The following is a 20,170-nucleotide window of genomic DNA, read 5'->3' on the forward strand; positions in this document are numbered from 1 at the left end:
CACGCTTAAAATACAAAACTTTATTTCTGTTTACACAACAAAATCTACTTACAGTTCTGGCAAAAATAAAACCACTGATCAAATTATCAGTGAGAACTGTGAACACATGAACAAACGTGACTGAAGATTTGGTATTTTTAAGCAATACCAGCACAACTTTAATACATGATGTGAATCATTCTGCAAATAATTTTGCCAGTGGCATGTTGAACGCCTTCAATATTTGGTCATATGCTTAGCATGCGAGAGAACAGCTCAACATTAAGTCCATTATGAAATCAACATTCGTGGTGCGATACTCATTGACATCAATTCCTGGAAAAGGAGTTTGCAGGCATAGGGCATCCGTACCAACGAAATCTGAAAGTCAAAGTACACAGTGATTAAAAGGGAAGCATCAATGTTTTAGATCTGTACTCCAAACTGTCAACTGTGGTCACAACATTTTGTTCCATCAACATTTCTGACTATTTACTGACATTTATGATGCATACCCATTGCTTCATGGCTTTCAGCAATTTTCCAAACATCTTCCCAGGTACTCTAGAGCAATCAGTATGCCGAATTCAACCGAACTCTCAAAACTCACTTGAGGCTTTTCTTTTAAAAGAAGTATACAAGGCCTTCAGCAATTTGCATTGCCACATTATCATTCTACTTTTTTATCCACTTGCTCATGTCAATTTTAGCTACATTACCAACTTAAGATTTTAAAATATTGATATGCAGTGCTTTTCTCTTCACTTCTTGGTGATTGTACACTTGGAAACTATCATTCTCCACTATTAATACCCAGCATGTTCTTCAGTCTGATCCACAGTAAGGCAACAGCTACACAACATGGATACACGAATATCTAGGAATACTAGCTCTGAAGTGTACCTGACCAATCATAGAAGCTAATTCCCAGTTCACCCACTTCCTTATATTTCCACCTTATTTGCGCTAAGGAGAAATTACTCCTCTCAAAGGTTCATGAGTCTATGGATATCATTATCTCAGAGTGCGGTGGATGCTGGGACGTTGAGTAAGTTTAGGGAGATAGATGTTTAATTTGTAATGGGTGACAGGTTACAGAATTCAGGCAAAATTAAGATCAGCTATGACTGTATTAAAATGGTACAGCAGGCTCAAGGGGTTGAATTGCCTACTCTTGCTCCCAGTTCTTACGCTTTTATTTGCCTCAACCTCTATCCTGAACAGTCATACCAAGCCAAAAAAAATCACTAATTTCTACATAAGCTATCTATTCGCTTTTTCCAAGCTTGCAACATATCCCTAGAATAAAGAATTTGTGGCAATCTGAAACATATTAGCTAGGGTTTAATCAGGTTCTCATATTTCAAAAAAGATAAGCATTAAACCATGGAGAGTCAATTCAAACCAGTTTTGGTGTATTAGCCGAATGGAAACTGCCCAAACTCTACTGAAACAGACTCGCAAGCAATGGATAAAAGGAGATTTCAATTCCCATCAGTCTAGATTGACTTCAGACAAGGTTACAGAGATGCAGGTGCCTAAGCCACTGTTCCAACAGACGTTCAGTGAACTGGTTTTGCATCGGGATATTTTAGACAGGTAATGATGAGACTCAAAAAGAGTCACGGAGTCATACAGTGTGAAAATAGATTCTCCAGTCCAAATCATTCCTGCTGACCGGACATCCCAATCTAACCTGGGCCCATTTGCCAGCATTTCGCCCATACCCCTGTAAATGTTCCTATTCATATACCCATCCAGATGCCTTTTAAATGCTGTAATTGTCCCCACTTCCACCACTTCCTCTGGCAACTCATTCGATAAACACATCACCTTCTGCATGAAAAAGTTACCCCTTAGGTCCTTTTTAAGGTGTTTCCCCGTCTCACCTTAAAGCTACGGTGTCTAGTTTTGGACTCCCCTGCCCTAGGAGAAAGGCATTGCCTATTCACCTCATCCATGCCTGTCATGATTTTATAAACCTTTATAAAGGTCACTCCTCAGTCTCCGACACTCCAGATAAAAAGTCCCAGTCTATTCAGCCTCTCTCTATAACTCAAACCCTTCAGTCCTAGTAACATTCTTGTAAATCTTTTCTGCACCCTCTCGAGTTTAACAACATGTTTCTTATGGGACTGAGAATAAGGACCAAACATAAGGAGACAGATGAGAAGATCACTTAGAATAGACAGAAGGTGATGCAACTAGTTTCCGGCACTTGCTAGTCTTTTCTAACAGTAAAGCTGGATCAGGAGCAAAGATTTTCTTGCCTGACAATTCCATTGACGTTTTTAAGCAATGGAATGTCACAAACACTGATTAAGGTCTATCTAATCAGGAAAGGGATTTTGGCGTGGAGAATCTCACACAGCAACTTTGATCAACAAAATATAAACTTTTAAATCTGGGGCATTCACCCACTTATTCCTTGGACACAAATACAATAATCTCAATAGAAAACAAGATAAGTATTCATTGTATCACTGGGGGAAAAAAAAAAACACTATGGTCAAGCACTATGTTGCATTCCAGCAACACACTGAGATAGGTACAGAAATATACAACATGCAAACAAAAAGGTGAGAACTATATATCCCTAAAACATGCCAAATGAATTCGCTGCTTAGACAGGCATGCAGAAAATGGGTCTGTATGTCTAACTAGCATATGTATTTCAAGAAGGAGATCTCACTTATCATTTAAAATTACAGGATTAGAGTCTCAAAAAATCTGTCAGCACTTTGGAACTCAACTTCTAGACATTCAACACTTGCCTGAGTTTTGTTACGACATCCTCGGCATTCGTAAGTATGTGTCCTGGTATTGGCAATTGCCAGTAGTCCGCACAGATTGCACACGTGCACCTGATAAGGATCAGAAACCTCAAAAAGTCTCTCTCTCAAAAACTGAGCAGCACCATGGGCAATCTGGCAGTCTCTCTCCATCTCTCCAAAACGTAGACCACCATCACTGAAATTAAAATTTGAGACCATGAAAATGCAAAAAGGGTGCAAAAAACGTGTCAATTAAGTCAGGTTATCTCTCAATGTAATAATTACCCAACAATGCATCTGTCTGCTCCCAAAGTATCTACACTGGTTTCTGTTGAAAACACTGGAGCTAACTCTAGGCATGAACTTGAACAGCACCCCATTTACCTGCTTAAACAATCACTCCCTCCAAATTAACCCGATTGCAGAATGTACCATCTACACAACCCTTTGTAATAACTCAAGGTTTCACAGGTTCACCACCAAGCACAAGGGTAACAGTTACATGCACGGAAACACCACCACTCAATAGGGAGTATTTTGAGAGGATGTTATCCCTTGTAGGAGAGAATAGAACAAGACAGAACAATTTATGAATAAGCAGCCTCACTTTCAAAATGGAGAGGATGAAAACTATTTTTAAGGGTCCTTAGTCTGTGGAAACGGGGGGGGGGGCGCGCGGCGGTGGCAGTGCAGAAAGAAGGTGGGGTGGTGGCAGCCCAAACAGAGTGCCGCAGTTGAGACCATAACAACCGGGTAAATCATGACCTTGTTGAATGGCAGAGCAGATCCCAAAAACCACAAAAACCTGCTTCAGCTCCCAAGTTCTTTGTTTTTATGTAACTGCAAGCTCCCCTTCAAGCTACACACCATCTTGTCTTGTAAACATAAAGCAGTTTCTTCATAATCTCGGAGTCAAAAACCTACAACTACCCAACAGGATGGTAGATAAACTTACAGCATCCAGACATAGCAGCTCAAGGCTCACCAGCATCTTGTCAAAGGCAATTAAAGACTAAAAACTTACCAGCACTAATTTTTAAGAAGTCATTTTTGAATAAACCAAGCCAATTACACTTGTACATTACAGTAGAAATAAAATTTTGACAATATGCTGAATAATTCAAACAAGATTAAACTGCAAATGAAACAAGTCAAGATTGTGAACAGCAGGTAGCTTCACATTGAAGCTATTAGTTCCGAGCAAGATTTAGCTTTAAAATATTTTTTGAAAACAAAGATGTGAATTATCATCTTACCGAGATCTACCCTCCATAGGCTGTCTGTTCAGGATCTGGACAGGTCCTCGAGCACGAGAATGAATTTTGTCATCTACCATATGTTTCAGGCGCTGGTAGTAAGTGGGCCCAATAAAGATTTGTGATGTAAGTTTACGTCCTGTAAACCCATTATATAGAACCTAGAGGAGAGGGAGGGCCATATAAATATAGTGTAACTGAACACAATAATTGTTATACACACACACACACACACAAAATAATGTCACTTAGTAGTGAGCTGGTTGTTTACACAGTTCAATGTGACCCTCAGTAATGGACATACTGTTAAGCACTTCGAATTCTTATATTTCTGTCTCCCAGAAGGTTGATCCAAACCATTATCTAGTATCCCTGATCCAAGTCCATTGTCTATTTTTCCTGGTTGGATCAGGCTCCTCAGCCTCTCACACCAACAGAAATAAGAGCATAGAAGGAGGCCACCTAGTTATTTGCACTTGGGCCAGAACCAGCACTGCAATTATCTACTGGATTATTCTACTGCAGCACTAGAAAGTTAAAAACATTGCAGACTTCATGCTAAAAACAAATCCATTTAGGTAGATAAGTTAGGAAATGTGAAAGTAAACAGTCCAAGGGTTAGTATACATTAAGGCTGACTAGTTGAGACAGTGGAGGAGAAAATTTGAACAAAGCTCAATGAAATTTACAAGAACAGGGTCAGGTCATTACAATACTAGTGTTAATCATCAGCAAACAATGTTAAACTGTTCAACAGACTGGTTGTCTGATGGTGTTGATTTGTTAGCTAATGAAACATTCTCATCCTAAATTAACATCAGGATAATAAGTTGAGATAGATGCATAAAATTATGTTTTGATGATCAATAATCTAGCTTAACTATACAGATGCAATTAACTGCCTTTATAACTACTATTTCTATATGCTAATTGTAATTGAAGGTGGTAGGACAAATGTGTACTCAATCCAAAATGGATGATGTAAGACAATATTTCAAAACGGAATAGGGACAAAATTCACATCCGACTATAAGTTAGACAATATATCCCACAAATCTTTAGTGAGGAGTTAGAATGAAAGGCTAAATTTTATCTATTTGACAAATATTTGTTGTAATATCAATGCCAGTTTCCTTGCTTAACAGATTTGGAAAAGTGAAGCTGCTTGGTCACAAAAGTGAAATATTTTCTTAAGCAACAAGCAAAGTACAAAATGACATTTGTAGCTGAGAATGTCACGGTTGGATTTTCCTAGAAACTACAGAAAGCATTGTCATCAAAGGCTCAAAGTATTTTGTGAAAATGCAAGAGAATGAAATATTGCAGAACTTGTGCTCTACAGCCGATTCTGTGAACTTAATGCACTAAATACTTGTACATAATTTATACTATTTATAATATTTAGTATTTATAATATTTAACATATACAATATACTTTACATAATGCAATAAGACAATAAGTGTCATTGTGTTTATGATGCATTAGGACTGCACAGACAGGTTCGAGAATATATTTAATTAATGTTTGGCAAAGCTGGATAAGATTCTTTAGCACTGCCTAGGCATGGAAGTTCTGGACTCCAAGCTGCTCCAAGCAGCACAAAGTCATCAGCAGGGGATCAATATTTGAAACTGCCAAAGAAAGAAATGTCTTTGACCATTATTATTTAGAGTCTGCATGAGAGATGGCACAAAGAGCAGCTTCCAACTCCCAACAACACCCAAAAGATTTATTTAGCTTTCATGTGTTGAGCACTGATGCCAGCAAGAAATTTTTTGTCTAAAGATCTAGCAAGTATAACTAGGGGTAAACTGAAGACTACTCAGGATGTCGGAATTCAACATGTACAATCAGTCTGATATAAATAACTTGATGTTTCTTGACTATACCATGAAAATACATCTTTCTTGCAGTAAAATCTATGCATTTCATTTAGGTTAACGGCTAGCGAATGAATGTGGGGAACTGTATTGATAATTTTCATTCCATTTAATGGCTGAGAGATCCAAACTAGGTCTTGAGATGTGACAGTTGCTTCCTGAGCCAGTTTTGTTTATAAGCAGCCTATCCAGCAGATTTCAAAAACACTGTTCCACGTGGCAGACTCATACTGTGTAATTGAGCTGTGCACCTCAAACTCAACATTGGAGGCATAACATCATATAACCAGCCCCATACTCACCTGATTCAAGAATCAAGCACATTCCACTGGAAATCAGGGTGGTAAATGTAAATCTACTTACTAGAAGAATTTTATCCTGTACACAACAAATGAGATCTACCACTAATAATGGAAGAAAAGGCGGGGTGCAATTCAATCCAGGAACAAAGAAAATGAACAGTATCAGATTTGGGTGATCCAAACACAAAGGAGGAGTATGTCCTGCAATTCTCATTTTTATCTAGAAGCTGAAGGTAAATGTGACACAGTATGCCCCCTCGTATGAACAATGGCGTAAGTGCCACTTTAGTTTTCCCACGCAGTGGCAATAAGGTTGCACCAGGCTATTCAAATTTTCTTCTGCTTTACGAAAAAAGGAAATTACCTCATTTCCTCGAAGATGGTATCCATAGTCTGATAACAAGTTTGAAATCTTCTGTACGTTAACTGCATCATTAAAAGGTGTAGCATCACCAATTTCACCCTTATTTGCCGACACCTGGAAAAAAACTTGAATGAGAATGTAGACACCAATTCTGCATATCAATTAAACGTTGACACTTTTAAACATACCTTCCCTTGCAGGCACTCAATCAAGTGACCAACAGTCATTCGAGAAGGAATGGCATGTGGATTGATTATAATGTCTGGAGTGATACCTTCGCATGTGAATGGCATATCCTACAAAACAATAAACACATAAAGCTTATCATATAAAGAAAACAAAAAATTAAACTAGAAATCAAGTAGGTTAGTACATTATGCTTATGTCTATTCCACAGTTCATTAGCCTGAACTTTGCTGGCATAAGACACCTTAGCAAACAAATTTTAATTTCTTGCCTAGCTTGAACTCTTTCATGACTTCATGCTCCATACTTCTGATTCTCTTTCCAACACAAAGAACTGTGAACATCTTTTAAATCTCCTCTCAGCCTTCTCTCTTCCAACCTACTTCAGTAACTGAACTTCTTCATTCCTGAAACCATTCTTGTGAATTTTTACTGCAGACTCCCCAAAGCCTTCACATCTTTCCTAAAGAGGGGCATTCTGAAGTGAACAGGTACCTCATTTATGTTTTATACAAGTTCAACATAATTTCCTTGCTCTTGTATTCAATTCTACCAATAAAGCAGCCTTGGTCTTGATGCTTTATTAACTGTTCTCTCAAGCTGTCCTGCCATCATTCTGCTCCACTGAGACAGACCTTGTGTACATGCCACTATCTTTGCCCCACCACCGAATTTCACTGTTGACAGCTATGCTTTTACATTTCTAGCTTCAACTCAAATGTAATTGCTAAATTCATCACCGCCTCTTTATAGACAATAAACAATAGGTGCTGGAGTAAGCCATTCAGCCCTTCGAGCCAGCACCACCATTCATTATGATCATGGCTGATCATCCACAATCAGTATCCTGTTCCTACCTTATCCCCATAACTCTTGATTCCACTATCTTTAAGAGCTCTATCTATCTCTTTCTTGAAACTATCCAGAGACTTGGCTCCACTGCCTTCTGGGGCAGAGCATTCCATATATCCACCACTCTCTGGGTGAAGAAGTTTCTCCTCAACTCTGTTCTAAATGGCCTACCCCTTATTTTTAAAATGTGTCCTCTGGTTCTGGACTCACCTATCAGCGGAAACATGCTTCCTGCCTCCAGAGTGTCCAATCCCTTAATAATCTTATACGCCTCAATCAGATCCCCTCTCATCCTTCTAAACTCAAGTGTATACAAGCCCAGTCGCTGAAATCTTTCAACATATGATAGTCCAGCCATTCTGGGAATTGACCTCGTGAACCTTTCTCTTCTCTTTTAGTGGGCTTCTCAAAATTCACCACTCGTTTCTAGTTCAGCATTTACTTTCCACACAGCTATCTGTGAAGAATTTCAGGATGTCAAAAGGCAAAAAGATGCAACTTCTGTTCTGGTATCAATCAAATCAAACAATACTGTATGTAACCTCCACTATATTAAAAATCGAAATCTGTGTACATGTTAAAGAAAAGGTAAACATGGATGGCAGCCCATCTGAAATATTTAAATTGAGGAAGAAGGAAAATTTGATTCTGAAGCCCAAAACCTCTCAACTGTTGTTGGCTGACTTGAGAGGTTTCTTCACTTTTTGCTCAATCCCACCATTTCAGGCATCTACTGCATTCCACTTTGATCCTGAACTGCTTTACCTGCATCAATTTTTTTTTTCATTTAAAGACTTGAATGCATATGAGATATATTCCTTACCTCTTGTCTGTACTGGATACCACACGTTCCCTTCTGACCATGACGACTAGCAAATTTGTCTCCAATTTGTGGAATTCGGACAGATCGCACCTACGTAAAAAAGGCACGTGGTTTATAAAATCCCCAGTACAGGAGTAAGGCAAATGAGAAATAAATGTCAGGTGGTAGCAATAAACACTTGGTTGACCTTACAATGGTTCTTGCTAACTGCCTTAATAGTACCAGTGCAGGATCTCATTCAGGGAGAAGCTTACAACTACATGCACTATTTCAACGGCCCTTAGAGCCTAGTTTAGAAAGGTGCTCTACAGCATTACCAAACTTGGTTTGGATTGCATCTTCCCAAGATTTTGAGAAAACCTGGCACATTTAAAGACATTGTTTTAGACTCTGTATGTATGCAAACACATAAGCACATATCACTTGTTGGTCCAAAATTTCTTCCGAACAGATTAAAACAGATTGCTTCAATTTTGTGTGTCTCTGGTGAATTCCTCCAGATAAGGTGTCTTTCTGCTCTAAATTATATACTCCTGTTTCGTCAATGAGCTAGGTTTTCTGGCTTGAAGGTACACAGGTATTACCAAACCAAGGCAAACTAAGGTCTTGTATTTTAATCAACCTACAACAGACACCTTGCATGCCTTTAAAGTCAAAGAATATTAAATCAGAAATAAACAAACACTGTCTTTCAGTTTCTTCATTCTTCTCAAATACCTGGATGGCATCTTGACCAGGGCCAAGAGTGACAAAGATAGCATAGTCCTTACTATACTAGTCTCGGATGTAACATCAGACAGCATCGTTAACCCAACAAAGGAGAACTGACTACTGGAAGTATAAGTTAGAACATAGAACAATACAGTGCAGAACAGGCCCTTCGGCCCTCGATGTTGCGCCAACCTGTGAACTAATCTAAGCCCCTTCCCCTACACTATCCCATCATCATCCAAATGTTCGATCAGCTAAGGCTGTAAATAAATACAAAATCATAACGTAGACGTAATGTGGATGTCACTAATTTTTTTTTAAAAGCACAAGTATCCATCCAAAGTTTTAATAAACAAAAATACTCAAAAAAGGAATAAACGTTAATTATTTTCGTGGCTTACTCTAATTTTGCAAAATTTATATCCTTCTTGGTTTAGTGTCACCATGACCTGATCCACAATACCAGTCTCACTAGTGCGCAGGAAGGTGCTGCAGTCTCTCTTTGTGTATCGTCGATTTGTGCTTTCAAGCTCGTCTTCATTTTCTGGCAACGTTACAGTTTTACCAATGATTACATCATCTCCAGACACACGCACACCAGGTGCTATTAGTCCATCTTCATCTAACTTCTCATAAATAGCATGTCTCATGCCTAGAAAATAAGTTTAAAGAATGTATCACTAGAAGATAATAATTACCATACTAAGTCTTTAGCAGTCAAATGTGTAACTTCACCAGCTGAACCAACTCCAAACGTGAATGGTAATTTTAAAAATATGAAGACTTCTGTTTCTGCAGTGTAATCGGAGTAAATAAAATGCATGCTGAGTTTTTGATGAAACATAATTATTTTATGCTATAATTCAGTCAGAAGGTCGATGTAAGCTGCTAATTTTGTTTTACGGGACTGGTTTTTAATGAACTTAAACTTGTAAAAAATGCAGAAGCCTTAACATTTGAACATTTTCAGTCAACTGATTTAAGTGTTTTGTTTTTAAAACTCCATAAAAATCGCCTTCAGAATAGGATCCTCTTGGTGAGCTCCCTTATTTTATACCACCAATACATTAGCTAGAAAAATAAATCAACATTAGATGGGCACATCAGATTTCTAAACTTCACATTCTGAAGTCTGATCAGTATAGAAACAAGCTAAACATCAATTGCTACAAACAAATAAATAACATGCTCAGTAAATTCAACCAAACAGCTGCACTACATAGCATCAGTCAAGCTTTTCACACAGTTCAACTAGAATCACACATTCTGGATGACACTACGATTGCACTTGATGCCAATATTCCAAAGGGCGTTTTGATACTCATTTTAAGGCTCACCTATGATAATAGGCATTTGGATACAACCAGCAGCACTAGAACAGTACTCTTGACAAGAAATTAATATTTTCAGCAGTGGGTAGAGGAGAAATATCAGGAAAACTAGAGAATGTTTAAACCAACAACACACAGCATTTTATATTTATCTCAAAATGCAATTCGGCAAAGTGATCAAACACAGAAGAAATTGAAGGTGCTGATTATTTTAATCAGATGTCTCATGGAAGATTAGGACAAGGCATTATACTATTGCCAAAACTATCCGATCTGTACACTGAATAAATACTCAAAATTAGGTGCAATTCTTGGGGCAAGAACATAAACTTGTGGTAGGCTGACAATTCTGATTCTGCAAGCAGTGCTGTAAAGACTCGACAAAATGACGCACATCAAATTAAGTTTAGAAGTTTAGACTGTGGATTGAGTACAAATACCAAAAAGACAAAAGACAGTTTGAAGAAATACATTAGAAGGAACTAGAGCATAGATTCAGCCAGAGTGTGGTGGGCTTGTGGAATTCATTGCCACAGAGTGCAGTGGAGGCAAGACATTAGATGCATTCAAGGCAGAGATTGATAAATTCTTGATGTCGCAAGGAATCAAGGGCTACGGAGAGAGTGCAGGGAAGTGGAGTTGAAATGCCCATCTGCCATGATTTAAATGGCGGAGTGGACTTGATGGGCCGAATGGCCTTACTTCCACTCCTATGTCTTATGGATTGCATCATATTGGAAGAAGTAGATAAGTTTGTATGTTTAGCACAAATATCAAACTTAGAAGGACAGAGACGGAAAGAAGTAGTTTTGTGAATGTGAAGTACAGACAGTACCTTAGTTCTGTAAGTGGGAATATAATGCAGGGCAAAATAAAGCAGCTGTTCATAAGTTCAGGAAATGTGTCAAGTTGGAAGTTTGTAAATTGAGGACCCTTTGTACATGTTAACAAACAAACTCAAGCTTGCAACATGTAAAATCCCGAAGTTCTACACTCAACCTCACTCTTGTTTGTCTCAGATATGTTAACCAAAAGTTCAGATAAGGGAAAAGGGTGGTATAGTTGTAATGCCATGGTGCCAGTAATTCAGAGGTGCATATGAACGATCTGGGGCGAGCTAAAATCCCACCATGGCAAATGAAGGTATTTAAAATCAACCAAAAGTTCTGGAATTGAAAGCTAGTTTTTGTGATGGTGATCATTAAACTGTCTCATTTTCCAGCAATCACTAATGTCCTTTAGGGAAGGATATCTGCTATCTTTACCTGATTTGGCCTACATCTGACTCTAGAGCCATAGCAATATGGTTGACTCTTAACTGTCCTCTAAAAAGTCCTAACCAACTACTCTGTCAACGACAATTAGGGTTGCATTAGCAAATGCTGTAACTGCCAGTAATACCAACATCCCATGAAAGAATAAAGGAAAAAGTAGTAAAGGCCTATGGAAGAAAGCATAGCAATCATACTTAAAACACCTTAGACATATGCTAGTGCAAATAACCTGGAATATCAAGCCAGATGACAAAACAAAATACAGCTTAAACAGGATAATATCTGAATCACAGAATGGAATTAATTACCAAGAACACAACAATGTGGAATGTACAATCATACATTAATTCTAACACAAAAGAGGCGGGTCACCAATCTTCTGGAAACTATTTTCCCAGTTAAACTGTTACCGCCTGGACAAAGCCAATCCTTAAGAAGTGAACGTGCAGCAAACAAATCTAAACTGGCAAAGTAATACAGAGTGCAGGCTTACCCTGGCAAGTTTCTCGAGTAGGTCTTTCAAATACTTCCTCCTGGTCAAAACCTTTCTTTGATTCTTGTTCTTTGTATGAGCGGTAGAATACAGACCTAAACATACAAAAATAAATATATTCAGCAAAATAAACATACATCAAGAATCAGTATAAGCAGTTGAAAAAATAACTTCAGAACAATTCTAGGACAAGTTATACATACCTGAAATAGCCCCTGTCTACCGCAGAACGATTCATGATGACAGAATCTTCTTGATTGTAGCCAGTATACGAAGCAATTGCTACTATAGAGTTAATACCTTAAAAAGATTAAGTTTCCATTTTTAGTACATCACCCTCAAAATCCACAGTAACCTTTCATCAGGTTTCAAAATCCAAGATAACTACTTTCAATTGAGCGGTAAACTCGATCTGCTCTTGGATCTAAGTGAATCATGGGCAGTTAAGATGGATCTATAACATGGGGTTAAAAATCACATGCTACTTACATTCATTAAAAAAACCTATTTTTAAAAAAAAGGTCTTCACAGAGAACTGAATCAGGCCATATTTATCAACCATAAAAACCAAAGCCACTTTGTTCACTTTAACTGGTGTTAGATTCCCACACACTTACTGACTCTCAAATATGTTACTAGCTTTAAAGAGAAAAAGAATTGCCAATTGCTTCGATAAAAGATGCATTTACCTCTAATACTCATCTCTGGCATCCCATAAATAACTTTAATCTATGACAAACATGGAAGAAAGCCTTCAGTAGTCATGAACTAAAGGCAGTATTAGACAAGTGATTCTTCATGAGTGGTAGATGATATAGCTGCCTTCTATCCAAAATGTAACAGACGACTCCTCTACTGTGGCAATGTAAATGCAATAACTCTACCAAATATACAGAGAGACACTGTGATTCTGCAAGTGCCTGACATTTAACCTGCTTCAATTGACCTGTCACTCACCAGCTGGTAGCTCTCTGAATCGCAGGTACTCCATGGAACGGGTTGTGACAAGTGGCTTTTGAGGATAATACAGCACATGTGCTAGGGTGTCCATTCGCACATGAAAGTTTGTAATATAAACTCCCATAGCTTGTTTACCCATAGCAGACTGATACGTATTTCTGGGAGACTGCAACAATAACAGGAATAAGTAATGAGATTGAAGATCTTCATAAATCCACCTGCACATATATCATAGCCTTCTGCAGAAAACTGAGAGATCACACATTTGAAGATTCTGTACATCTTCACTTCAAATCTGAAAATACAATTACTACCTATGTTCTGAAAATCTCTTTAGTGTGCACAGAATACTTCTGACCCTGCTTCCAACAGTTGCTAGTTCTAGCTAAAGGTAAAAACTCTTTGGAAATGTGGAAAGTATGGAGATAGGAGCCAGAAAATCTTCTTATCTGGGTTTCAGTGATGCAAGGATGGAGAAAATTGTGGGAGAATGGGTGTGATGATAAACAATTTCAAGCTGGATTACCAAATGAACGTTTCCATAATAAAGATCAGCGCATCATTTCAGCAAAGAGGGAGGTGAGAGAAAAGGAACAAAAAAAAAGTTTTAATCTTAAAAAGAGCTCAGATTGAAGGGTTTCAGTGATTATACAATGGAAAGTGATCCAGGGAGGACAAAGGGGTTTCGCTCAGGTAGCCAGTCTTACAACCAGAGAAATTATGACTCTGATCCAAGACCAGATAGTTCAAAAAACACTGGGTAAAAGTTGCAACATTATTAATTCAGAGATTGTACATGCTATTTCAAAAAAGACAGATATTTTCCACACATGTACGATCTACTAGTATTTGAGATTTGTATTTGCACGTTACATCAGTGCCATCCAGTGGTCTCAGTGTGCAAATGTCAAACATGCAAACGCATCAGCAAGTCAAATGAAATATACTACTGGAAATACATCACAACACTACCTATAGACATCTTAGACACTGCAGGTAAATGGGTCAAAGAAGAACTGAAAAATCTCAAAATTTATAAACCTCATTGTCAGCTTCACTCCCATCTTGAAATGGAAAGTATTGACTCACATAATGATTTTAACCTTCAAAGTTGAATGCACGGAATGGATAAGAAAACTCCCAGTTCCAGAAGGCAATTCAAGTAGTGGGTAATAACTCAACCATCAAAATTGTGGAACAATTTTCAAGTGCCAGAAGCCACTGCAAAATCAGCAAGTTAGAATAAGAAGGGGCAGTAAGATTGGTTACTTAATTGATAGAGTTGAGAAATGAATTACCATGAAAGGTGAGAGTGAGCTAGACCACAAAAACTGGCACCAGCTATGAAACAGATCCAGGTGTTCTTTGTCCTAGGTGTTTTTTTGTACTAATTCAGACATCAGCATATTGTCCCTACCCCAAAACAAGACAGGTGATACTTAACACATCTTTCAGCGGTTTACCACCACAAATGCATTTTCAACAATTCTCTTCTAGTCTTACCCACCTGATTATGATCAGGAAATGGAATAATTGATGCACAAACACCCAGAATCATTGATGGATGAATCTCACAATGTGTATATGTTGAACAGTATGCAACACCCTTTTCCTGCAAGTCATCAGGAGTCATGGCCAACATTACAGTCTCTTCTTCCAGTGTGTCAATGTACTCCACCACTCCGCTAGCCACAAGATCCTGCCAACTGCATAAAAAGAAAAAAGGGCTTAAATCAGTGTGCTCTCAACCAAGTAGTCGGTTCAAAATCTTTCCACTACTGATAGTTAGGAACGATCCTTTCTGCACATTTTTCATAGTTTAGAAAGCAGCATTTAACCATATACAGTTTAATCACAAGTATAACTTTGATCATTAACCACAGGAAGCTTCCACATATTGGGAGGCTACTGGGAGTCAGAGTTCAGCATTTTTTTTTGTCCACTCACTTCGCTCTGCTCCCTCAATGGCAGCAATAGGCCTCCCGGTACTAAGACATGTCACATTTCATTTTGGAACGTTTATTGCACGCAGCACATAAATCAATTCCAGGCAGGCATTGATAGTTTGGGGAGGCGCGGGGGGGGGGGGGGGGGGGGGGGGGGGGCAGAGAAGTCAAGCTGGCTCCACTCCAACAGTTGGAAAGTTACTGTCAAGTGAGTAGGTGAACCAACACACTTGCTGATGTCTCTTCCTATGGCAGACTGCTGGGGTTTCATCACTTCATATATACATTACATTCCCAAAAAAGGTGGCAGAATAGATCTTCAAAATGGGATCCCTCTTGAAACTACTATGGATTTAGCAAAGAATAAAAATGTATTTAATAGGTTATACCTATAACCTATTAAATAGGTCAGCATTCCTACTCCAGATGGTTTTTTTTTTAACTCTTGCAAGGAAATGTGAAAACTGACACGTTACAAACATATAAATGAGACTTGACAGTGATGTTCCAATTTGATTAATTAATTAATAGACTTACAAGTTAGGAATCGCCATTCGGACAAGGAATCAGAGAGCCATGATGACTCAAGGAATGGTATCGTTTGGATGGAAAATAAATATATTTTTTAAAATCAATTTTTTCCTTTACTGAAGGTAAAAACAATATATAAAACCTAATACTTTTTTGTTCCTCAAGTTTATTTCTTCTACCCAATTTTTGAAGATATTTCCACTTTGAGGAGTCCAAAACTTGGAGATTATAAATTTATAAGACTGTCACTTTCACATCCAGAGAATAATCAGGATTTGAAACTTACTAGCACACAGTGTAGTTGAGGCAAGCAACTTATCTTTAAATATCTCTACTCTAAGCGAGTACAAACACTGAGGTTGAACAGTTTAGGCCTGTATTCAATGGAATTAAGAAGAATAAGAGGCGACCTTATTAAAACGTACAAGACTCTTACTGAGCTTGACAGGGTAGATGTGAAGATGTTCTTTCAACTTGTGTAAAAGGATATAATCTGAGAGGAAGAGGTTACCAAGACAAAGATGAGACAAATCCTTTTTTCTCAGCGGCTAGCGAATTTGTGGAATACTTCATTAGAGGGCTGTAGAGGCTTTGCCCTTAAAATTATATTCAAGGCTGAGATGGACAGATTTTTAAATCAATAAAGGAAATCAAGAGTTGTATGGAAAACACAGAACTGGAGTTGAGAATGATCAGAACAGCAATGATCATAATTGAATGGCGGAGCAGATTTGATGGGATCAGTTGTTTATTTACTGCTCGTACACCTTATGGTTTTATGTTGACATGGTTAGGGTGGGAGGAGGATCATGTGCAGCATAAATACTGGCTTTTGGCCCCAGTATGCATTTCAACATGCTCATTAATTCCCGAGGGGAGATGACAAGCAGTTACATGAAAAAAACATGTTAATCGTGCAACATACCTATAATTGTTGTACTCTCGCTCTTTCAATTGATCGATATGCCTCTTCTTTAGAAGCAGCTTCTGTTTCTCAACAATCAAAAGGGGTCGGCAAATTCTACCTGCATCAGTGTAAATCCGAATTTCACGCTCACGAATATCTCTCACCATGGATACCTTATGTAAAGAGAACGCTTGTTTTTGAATAAACGAATTTTCAAATTAATGAAATGATCATTCTTAAAACATTTAAATCATTTTACTGAATCAGAATGAAATACACATTTGCCTTCACTATTTATTAGTCACAGACATTTTTTAAAATAAACAAGCTGAATTTATGGGAGCAATCTATTTGCCAAAGAATTGCCCATAATTTATTCCTCTCGTCCGTTTTTGGCTTTTCCCTTCCACTTCATCTCTTTTCATTAACTCATTACAGTACAAATATGAAGGGTCCTAATATAAGTGGACTTCTTACTACATACTGTTGAACAGCGAGAGTGAGTAGACATAGAGGTTCTTCGGGCTTCAATCAAGAGGCGAGACTTAGTGAGGTCAAGATGATAGAACTCAGGTGAGAGGAACAGTTAAAAATGGAAGCATTTGTCTCTTTATACAAAGGCAAAAAAGTCGCACACAGAAACATCTGAACCAGCACCAGAAAGCATGTCTGGTTTGAACTCCATCTCTAAATTATTACAATACTGACTTGGTCCAACTTAGCGAACAGCCGCCCATCAGTTAGGTTAAATATATTTCAATTAGCAAACGCTCATAGAAACAGGAATCTCAAACATAACTTTGTAAAATGAGCCCACACAAACCATGCAAATACCCGATGTACAAATATTGGGAAGTGCAATGAAGGACTTCTATTTCAAAAGGGGACTCTCCCAATGGTAAACAGATACATTTGTCTAAAATCTAGTTTAAAATTAAGAATGTAGAGCTACACTCTGTTTTCCAATTTCAATGGAAAAGACTGAAAAGGAAGAAATCAGAAAAGAGAAATAAAGTGCTGGCTTGCTCGTCAGGCCAATATTTAAAAAAACAAACCACTAACAATAAGAACAAATGACGTTATTGAACTCTAAAATCTATAATCTGAGTTTCTGACATCAAAGGTGTAGTTAATCTTTCTGATGCAAATATCTATTCAAAAACCTTAACCCAAATTTGCAATTTTAAAAGTCAAACAGGATTCAACAACTTTTACTGCTGCATGAGAGCATTTTGAATAAATGTGAGCATTTTTCAGGTTTAAAATCTATAAACATTTTCATTGATTTCAACTATCTTCTTTTGAAGAATTATTGTTTAATAAGAAGGAACAGAGAAAGGCTTTTGTTTCTATTTTCAGCACCCAATTCCAGTCATTTTGCACAACATAAATGCAAAACAAAGTTGCCTTTAATTTTAATCCAAAAGCACAATATTGCAGATCCGGCAGCATCTGTGGACAGGGAATAGAATTAATACTTCATACTGGTGAACTTCCATCATAATTCATACAGGTTAGGAGGGCGTGACAAGAACAAAATGAAAGTATGTGATGGGGTGGCAGACAGGACTGGCAAAATGACAAGAATTAGTTTTACAGGACCAAAGGGAATTCTGATGGGCAAGAAGAGAAACAAAAGAATGCCCTTAGAGCAGGTTTTAGTGTCTGAAGCAGCACAGAAGAAAAAGAAAGAGTGAAACTTGCAAGAAAAAAAAATTATAACTCCACTTATCCAATTCTGATGAGCAGACCAAAACATTGAATATTTTGCTTTCCGTGGATGCTGCGATCTGCGAAGTATTCTCCTATTTTTGTTCTGACTTCATGTAACTTGGATAGCATCCTTACCCCAATGATGTAACCAAAAAAGTTTCATTTCCTGCTTTATATAGTGCAAACAGTCCACCATAAAACTGACAAGGCAGAACCACACACCGTATATTCAGAGATTTACTGTACCTCAGATACAATGATATCCATCTGTCGCCTCAGCTTCCTTAGTGTGGTCATCAGCTGGTCAGGATCTTTATGTATTCCAACCCAACAACCATTGACAAAAATTTTTGTAGCACTAAGAGAAATTGAAAGGTTTTAACAGTTAGTTCTAGAACTATCTGTGGAGTCTTCCAGCGCAACAAGATGATTAATGTCTCAATGCAAGTTTAGACATTTGGGCAATTACCTAGTTGGTAAATACACAAAAAGATAAATGTTCATGTTATCTATTACTGGATATTAAGTCTCTCCACAGTTACGTACATTTATTATAAAATTAGAAATTGCTCAATTGTTCTACATCACAATGCATGAAAAATCTATTATTTTTTACCCCCAATACAATATGCAACCTATTAATTTCACTTACTCTGCAATAGCAGCAGGAGAAATTTCTTCAAGATTTTCCATGCTCCACTCTTCCAAGAATTCCAAAATGGGCGACGGCTGAGATCCTACAGAAATGTAAGCCATCAAAGCTAGATTTTTCACTAATCCCACAGCATGGCCCTGAAACAAAGGTTTTAAGAAGAGAATTAATACTTTTGTTTGCCATTTGAGTCACAGTACCATTGCAAGTGGTCTTTAGAGATAGCTGAAAGAAAACTCTGTATGGCATACAAAAATTAAAATCACAAAACCTCAATAGATGCACTTGTTCAAATTTTAATCTGAATATTATTGTAAAATCAAAATAATACAGATATTGGAAATCTGAAATAAAGCATAAAATGCTACCAGTCACCCTGCGTAAACAGCATCTGCAGAGAACAAAATTGGATTAACATTTCAGGTCAAGAACTCTTCACCAGGATGCTACCAAGCTTGAGCATACCCAGTTTTATTTCAGATATCCAATATTTATAGTACCTTGCTAAATATATTCAGCATTTTATGCTTTATTTTAGATTTCTAATACATATAGTACTTTTCAGGTCTAGCAGCAGTCACTAGGAATAAAACAGGGTTAAATGTTTCACACCAAGAATTCTTCATTAGGGTAATACCAGACCTGCCTAGCATTTCCAATTTATCATCTGAGAATTTTATCTATGCCTAACACAGCTTAAAATAAACCATTTGCAATTCGTAACACCTTGAAATTCAGATGTTACTTATAACATTGCCTTTCAGTTATAATTTTCCTTTAAAATGATGAGACACATAGAAAATAAATACACCGAGTAATACTGAAAATAATATGCTAAGTGACATCACGTGCATGTTAGCTACTACGTTAGGTTTGTGGCTTTGAACTAAACAGTCCTCTATGTATTTTTTTCATTTTTGCAGCACATATTCTTACAAGATTATAGAGAAGGCCAAAGCAAAACTACAAATGGAAAATACAGCTCATCATTAACCTCACAAGATCACAGAGGCAGAGAAAGCAACAGAAAATTCAGTATTTCAAAGGTCAATATTAGGACAGCACACAAAGCCCTGACAAAGATAATAATGATAAGTGGCATTCAGGCAAGCTAGAACTAACCCAAATGCCTTGTATCATTACCTACTTCAACAAGTACATTTACTCAATTTTATGCCTCAAGCACTTACTCTTCCAATAACCGTACGCAAAGAAATCTCTTCTAATCTTTCTCT

At 37.6% G+C, this 20,170-nt stretch overlaps 1 protein-coding gene across 1 annotated transcript in view; it reads right to left on the bottom strand.

Annotated features, from left to right (window-relative positions):
• Positions 1–5: 5 nt before the first annotated feature.
• Positions 6–20,170, bottom strand: part of polr2b (RNA polymerase II subunit B) — a 42,491-nt gene continuing 22,326 nt past the window's right edge. The window contains exons 12-25 of the mRNA XM_048527181.2: positions 18,936–19,075; positions 18,530–18,641; positions 16,589–16,743; positions 14,694–14,892; positions 13,184–13,352; positions 12,430–12,526; positions 12,227–12,321; positions 9,530–9,780; positions 8,418–8,507; positions 6,745–6,852; positions 6,557–6,670; positions 4,010–4,170; positions 2,754–2,949; positions 6–360 (exon numbers count right to left, since the gene is read on the bottom strand). Coding sequence (XP_048383138.1) covers positions 271–360; positions 2,754–2,949; positions 4,010–4,170; positions 6,557–6,670; positions 6,745–6,852; positions 8,418–8,507; positions 9,530–9,780; positions 12,227–12,321; positions 12,430–12,526; positions 13,184–13,352; positions 14,694–14,892; positions 16,589–16,743; positions 18,530–18,641; positions 18,936–19,075 — 1,977 coding nt within the window. The 3' untranslated portion in view covers positions 6–270. The remainder of the gene's footprint in view (positions 361–2,753; positions 2,950–4,009; positions 4,171–6,556; positions 6,671–6,744; positions 6,853–8,417; positions 8,508–9,529; positions 9,781–12,226; positions 12,322–12,429; positions 12,527–13,183; positions 13,353–14,693; positions 14,893–16,588; positions 16,744–18,529; positions 18,642–18,935; positions 19,076–20,170) is intronic.

This window comes from Stegostoma tigrinum, chromosome 1, assembly GCF_030684315.1.
Source record: "Stegostoma tigrinum isolate sSteTig4 chromosome 1, sSteTig4.hap1, whole genome shotgun sequence".
Taxonomy (NCBI): domain Eukaryota; kingdom Metazoa; phylum Chordata; class Chondrichthyes; order Orectolobiformes; family Stegostomatidae; genus Stegostoma; species Stegostoma tigrinum.